The sequence below is a fragment of the Mugil cephalus genome, chromosome 4, assembly GCF_022458985.1.
Source record: "Mugil cephalus isolate CIBA_MC_2020 chromosome 4, CIBA_Mcephalus_1.1, whole genome shotgun sequence".
In the NCBI taxonomy this organism is placed as follows: domain Eukaryota; kingdom Metazoa; phylum Chordata; class Actinopteri; order Mugiliformes; family Mugilidae; genus Mugil; species Mugil cephalus.
The window spans coordinates 30,087,513-30,094,075 of NC_061773.1; the positions used below are offsets into that span (position 1 = coordinate 30,087,513).

Genomic DNA, 6,563 nt, shown 5'->3' on the forward strand with positions numbered 1-6,563 from the left:
GTACGAACCCGCTTAGAACAACTCAGCGTCTGCAGCTTCATTAAACTCAGTTTACGTCTGAGAGGAAGATTCATGAGATTCATGGACCAAGAGTCTTTTTTATTAGAATTAGAATTAAGAAACATTTATTTATCCTGCAGTTTGCAGCAACAACAAAGAGGAAGAACTTTAACTATAAGATAAATAATAAAATAAAAAAATAAGTAGTGGTATTTATACAGAAAATATTGAATTGCACAAATAATTATTGCTGATATTGTACACACTACATAATAAGTAGTGAATGTGAATGTGTAGAAATAAAATTGACCAGAAAGAGATGTGAAATGATGAGAAATAAATGTAAAATGACAATAAATCAAACTAAAAAGCACCACAAAATGATGACAAATGAGCTCAAATGACACAAATACCAACAAAGAGTCTAAAACGACAGTAAATAAACTAAGGTTGACCAGGAAGGGATGTGAAATGATAATAAAACAACTCAAAATGGCTTTAAAATTATGAGAAATAAACATTAAATAAGCTTAAAATGACAGTAAATAAACTGAAGTTGACCAGAGAAGGATGTGAAAGTTAAGACGTTTAGTTAGAAGCAGCTCACGGGACAAAGCGGAGACAAGGACTCAGGATGTTTAGAGTCGGTTTTAGGCTGAACTGTTTGTTTTGAGCTACAAAAGTAAAAAACACACAAAATAAAGCAGGAAATTCCTAAGATTTAAGTAGAGTTAAAAGGTGAAATGGTGAAAGTGTTGAAACCTTGAGGTGCGATAGTGTTGCAGATATTAAGGATGTTCAACATCATCCAGTGAAACACAATGAAAAATAGAAACTACAGCAGCATGAAGATAAAAAACTAGCTGCTATACACAATAAAATACAATATAAACAATAAAAAGGTGGTGTTGCTTTGGGGTTCATTGCATAAAAAATAAAAAAATATATAAAATAAAATGAAATAAATTAAAATAAAAAATTGAAAACATAAACACACTCAAATATAGAAAAATATATACACAGTAAATACAATAAAAGGAACATTTAGATGGGATGTGGTGGTTTTGATGTGTTATTGAGGGTAGAAGCTGTTTTTTAGTCTATTATTTCTGATTTAATAGCATTTTTAATAGCATCTGATTTAATATATATATATATATGTTCCGTTCAGACTTTGATGGGAGTTTATTGAGTTTATTGAAGGATTAAGTTGGTTCCGCTCAGCTAAGGTGAATCCAGCACAGAACCATAAATCTGGATTAACTGGGATCTACCAGGTGTCGTGAAGCTCGACTCGACCTTTAACCTCCTGAACCTTCCTGATCTTCTGCCCTCAGGCCACGTCCTCCCGAACTCTGGCGTCTCGTTTCATTTCTACGCAGATGATTCACAACTTTACCTCCGCGTTGAAACAAAACGATTCCAACCTCTTTAAAGATGGTTGGCCGTAAATTTCCTTAAATTCCAGTGAAACTAAAGCTCAGCTCACGATGTTTGGACCTAGTGGCTCTTGAAAGGCTCCTTATATGGACCTGAGATCCCTCCTCCCGTCTGTGAAACCCGCTCTTATAAACCTGTGTGTGGTTATTAAATCAGTTTTAAAGCAGCTGTTTTTATCGTGTTTTAATCGAGTATTTTTAATTTAGCATTTCATTTTAATGCCTCTTCATCTTCGTTGTCTCATATATATTTACAGGCTCCTGCTTGTTGGTCAGTATTTGTTGTTTTTAAATGTGATTCAGAAATAAATTGCCGTTAATGGTGCAGCATGAAAACCTTAGACCTTTAAATCTTGTTGTTTTTTCTAATTAGCCACTGGATGATTCCACCTGCATATATTAACCTGTGGGATCTGCATCGGTGTCTTATAAATGATGGGATTTTAAATAAATTCTTTCCTTTCTTGGCCCTGGAACCAGAATGACGTCGGGGGAAAGCGGAGTCTGATTAACCGTTGGACCACCTTCCTCAAGGCCCGGCTGGTCTGTTCTGTTCCAGGACCGTCTGGAGTCGACACCCAGTTCGATGAGCTCGGTAACTCTGACCCCATCCCTCCTTTTCCTTCCTCCTTCCTTCTCTTACATAAGTTCTTTGGAAAAAAAGACCTGTGCTCTCGTCCTTTATCCTCCTCTGAAGATAAACTTTGCTAAAGTTTACACAGCTGTAATTAATCTTCCCTTCTTTCCTTCCCTCTTTCTGCTGCTGGCGACTGTCAAACCAATAACTAAAGCAGAACCAATAAAAACTGTGCAACATCTTTGACACCTGATAACAAACTTCATGTTTTCCTAGAGGACATCTTTGTCCTGGAGACCAAGGACCCTCAAAACCCAACTATCTACGGAGTCTTCAGCACATCCAGGTGAGGAAACATTCAGCCGTGACGACGTTAAAAGAGACGTTTTCAGTAAAAATGGAAAACTTTGACCAGAAAAAATATATAAATCAGTTAAATACATTTACTGTAGTTTTGGAATCTGGTCGCTAGCTTGATGTTGACTGGTTGGTTGGTTTCTAGCATGTGGTAGTTAGTTAGCTAGCTTATTGGTTGTTTGCTAGCTTGATGTTAATCGGTTGGTTGCTAGCTTGGGGTAGTTAATTAGCTAGCTTATTGGTTGTTTGCTAGCTTGAAGTTGGTTAGTTGGTTGCTAGCTTGGGGTAATTAGATAGCTAGCTTATTGGTTGTTTGCTAGCTTGAAGTTAATCGGTTGGTTGCTAGCTTGGGGTAGTTAATTAGCTAGCTTATTGGTTGTTTGCTAGCTTGAAGTTGGTTGGTTGGTTGCTAGCTTGGGGTAGTTAGTTAGCTAGCTGGTTGGTTTGTTGCTAGCTTGGTATTAGTTATTTATCTGGTTTGTGTGTAGATGGTTAGTTGGTTGATTTGCAGCTTGAGGTTGGTTGATTCATTGGTTGGTTTCACAAAATAATCAGTTGCATCAACCCAAAACAATGAGCTGAAAGACGTTAAACTGCTACTGAGGTTTTTTTTTTACACTAAATGTGTAATTTAATTTGTTCTTATTGTGAAACGTAGCTGGTTTCTTCTTTTATTCTATGTCCTGCTCTTATTGGACGGGATCAGAAACCGTCACAGTTCAAACCTATTTTAAGATGCTTGTTACATGACATCAGTTTATAATTATAATCCCAGTAAATGATCGTAAATATTTTATGTGTCATAACCAGCTTTAAGACTGAGCCACTGAACTAAAGGTGCAGATTCCTTTAGGAAGGATTTAGAGGATGCCTCCTCCTTAACGTGCACGCTCACAGGGACGAGCCGTCACGTGCACGCTCACAGGGATGAGCGGTCACGTGCACGTGCCCAGCGGTGCAGAGGGCGGAGGTCAGGTGTGGGTGTTGTCTGGGGTCGAAGGTGAAGAGGCCCAGCTGGTTGTGTTATTGTAGCCCTGTGGTATGAAAACACTCTCACCTCCTCCTCCCTCAGCTCTGTATTTCGTGGCTCTGCGGTTTGTGTTTACTCCATGGCCTCCATCCGAGCTGCTTTCAACGGACCCTTCGCCCATAAAGAGGGTCCCGACTATCGCTGGGTGGAGTTTAAAGGACGCATCCCGTACCCCAGACCTGGAACCGTGAGTCCACACTTCACCCACTCAGACACATTAATTACTGCTGTTATTACCATTTAGTTCACATTTCTTATATTTATCATGTATCCTACTATACATCCTGACTCTTTTATGGATATTTCTGCCTTATTACCTCCTCCTCACCGGCCACTCATGCTGCTAAAGGTCTGACATCGCACACAATCTGCTGCTTCTGACCACACACCTTTGTTGTGATTCTGAATATAACATGATTTGTGAAGTGGATCCTGGACGGTGAGAGAATAGTTATCATCTCAGCCGGGCAAATTAAATGCACACACGCGTTAGAAATATTAAAGGAGCTTTTTATCTTTTAGATGCATATTCACTGCGATTGTTCAAGATTTATTCTGCAGCAACGATAAGAGAGAAGCAACAGCTCAGAGCTCTGCAACTTAAAAACAACGTGCAAAATCAGAAAGTCATAGCCTCCCAGCTAACAGTCGCTCTTATTAGCCTCCCAGCTAACAGTAGCTTTTCTTAGCCACCAAGCTAACAGTAGCTCTTCTTAGCCTCCCAGCTAATAGTCGCTCTTATTAGCCTCCCAGCTAACAGTAGCTCTTCTTAGCCTCCCAGCTAACAGTAGCTCTTCTTAGCCACCCAGCTAACAGTAGCTCTTCTTAGCCTCCCAGCTAACAGTAGCTCTTCTTAGCCTCCCAGCTAACAGTAGCTCTTCTTAGCCTCCCAGCTAATAGTCGCTCTTATTAGCCTCCCAGCTAACAGTAGCTCTTCTTAGCCTCCCAGCTAACAGTAGCTCTTCTTAGCCTCCCAGCTAATAGTCGCTCTTATTAGCCTCCCAGCTAACAGTAGCTCTTATTAGCCACCCAGCTAACAGTAGCTCTTCTTAGCCTCCCAGCTAACAGTAGCTCTTCTTAGCCACCCAGCTAACAGTAGCTCTTCTTAGCCTCCCAGCTAACAGTAGCTCTTCTTAGCCACCAAGCTAACAGTAGCTCTTCTTAGCCACCAAGCTAACAGTAGCTCTTCTTAGCCTAAACGTTTTAGCTTCACTACCTACATAAATGTAATAATTTTCCTAAAACCACCACAGAAGAAAACCTCCCTCTAACTCTGATGAACTGTGGCTCTATTAGGAAAAAGTTTTGGTTTTGTGTTGAAAGTGTGTCTGCGTCGTTTAAGTCCATAATTGTGCGTCAGAACCCCGGGGACAGGAGGGTATTTAGGTTTGTGATGAACTCGTTTCCTGTGAGCTCAGACTCCAAACACACCCAACACCTCTAATGAAAACAGGCTCTGACCTGCGCTGATTTAACAGCTCGGCCCTGAACTCCTCTGGGAAGCTTCACCCTGTCAGGGGGGCGGAGCCTTTAACCTGTCAGGTGTGATTTCACGCTGCCTGTCGGGGAATTCCTGCTCTGAGCCGAGCTGTGGTGAATCATGTGGTAGATGGAAGAGAAGGAAGGTTGATTAAAAGGAAACGGTGAGAGGCTGCGACCTCCTCATCACGATCTCCCTGAACACATAATCACTTCCATGTTGTTGCTTCTATAACTGAGCTGTGCTTTGGTCCCTTTCCCTCTTTGTTCCTCTCTCTTCTTTATCTCCGGAGTGTCAAACTTATTTTAGTTCACGGCTCCACATTCAGCCCATCAGGTCCAGTAACACAACCGATAAACAACTACAAATGTTTCCCTTTGTTTTAATGCAAATAAGAACATGATGAAAGAGTTTACATTTAATGAGCTGCACCGATTATTAAATTACTGTAATGTCGCCTGGAACGATATTTTCCCGTCACTTGAAAGTGTTGAGTTTGTAGAAGAAAATAATAATGATGTAAAATCGTGATGCTCCTTCTGATCAACTTTTCTTTCGCTACGGAGTCAATATTTTTCACAATGATTCTACTATGTGTGGTGTTGTCAACATGCTCAGTGATCGACTCCGTGACCTAATTCCTCTTTCCGTTCCCTCACATCTTTATCAGACTGAATGAAGGAGAAAAGACTAAAACAAAATGGTGCTAACCTGCTAACGCTGCCATTTAGCAACGATACGACAGCAACAGCTCAGAGTGTGTAAAATCAGAAAATCTAGCCTCCCAGCTAATACTAGCTCTTCCTAGCCTCCAGTAACTAGCCTCCTAGCTCAGCTAAATGTAGCTCTTCCTAGCCTCCCAGCTAATACTAGCTACACTTACCTCAGCCTCCTGCTACTTAGCCCCTACCCTCTACTACTTCCCTAGCCTTCCTAGCTAAACTGTAGCTCACTTTCCTAGCCTCCCAGCTAATACTAGCACTTCACCTTACCTATGAGCCTCCTAGCCTACAATGTTCCTAGCCTCCAGCTAACTTAGCTCTCCTAGCCTCCAGCTATACCTTCCTAGCCTCCAGCTAATGTACCTTCCTAGCCTCCAGCTATTAGCTCTTCCTAGCCTCCTAGCTAAACTGTACTTCACCTAGCTATACTAGCACCTAACCTCCTAGCTAACTGTAGCTCTTCCTAGCCTCCAGCTAATGTCTTCCTAGCTTAGCTAACTTACTATCTAGCCTCCTCAGCTATACTGTAGCTCTTCCTAGCCTCCTAGCTTAACTTTAGCTCTTCCTAGCCCCGCTAATGTAGCCTTCTAGCTCCTAGCTAATGCTAGCTCTTCCTAGCCTCCTAGTAACTGTGCTTTCCTGCTCAGCTAACATGTAGCTCTCCTAGCCTCCAGCTAACTGTAGCTCTTCCAGCTCCTTAAGCCACTAGCTCTAGCAATGTAGCTCTTCCTAGCCTCTAGCTAACGTAGCTTTCTAGCACCTAGTAACTTAGCTCTTCCTAGCCTCCCAGCCCCACCTAGGGACTTTCTACCTATAACTGTACTTCTACCTCCAGCTATAGGGCTTTACTTCACTTACTATTACCACAAACACTTTGCTGTTATAACTCGTTTAAAGTGATTTATGTTTAAACTGTTTAGTTCCATCAGATACTTTGATTGGAAATGTTGCAGTTTCT

The 6,563-nt window shown here is 41.3% G+C and overlaps 2 protein-coding genes across 4 annotated transcripts in view; one reads left to right on the forward strand and one right to left on the reverse strand.

The window, feature by feature from the left end:
• The window catches only part of LOC125006473 (semaphorin-3D-like), a 38,020-nt gene extending 34,042 nt beyond the window's left edge, over positions 1 to 3,978 (forward strand). Inside the window, exons 9-11 of one of the 3 annotated variants that reach the window (XM_047582522.1) lie at positions 1,920 to 2,034; positions 2,293 to 2,362; positions 3,446 to 3,978. In XM_047582522.1, the coding sequence (XP_047438478.1) occupies positions 1,920 to 2,034; positions 2,293 to 2,362; positions 3,446 to 3,647 (387 nt within the window). In that variant the 3' untranslated portion in view covers positions 3,648 to 3,978. The remainder of the gene's footprint in view (positions 1 to 1,919; positions 2,035 to 2,292; positions 2,363 to 3,445) is intronic. The other 2 variants (XM_047582521.1, XM_047582520.1) reach the window with 2 other exon arrangements.
• Positions 1 to 6,563, reverse strand: part of LOC125006460 (nuclear factor 7, ovary-like) — a 1,183,669-nt gene that overhangs the window by 1,176,086 nt on the left and 1,020 nt on the right. The gene's annotated exons all lie outside the window — the stretch shown is intronic.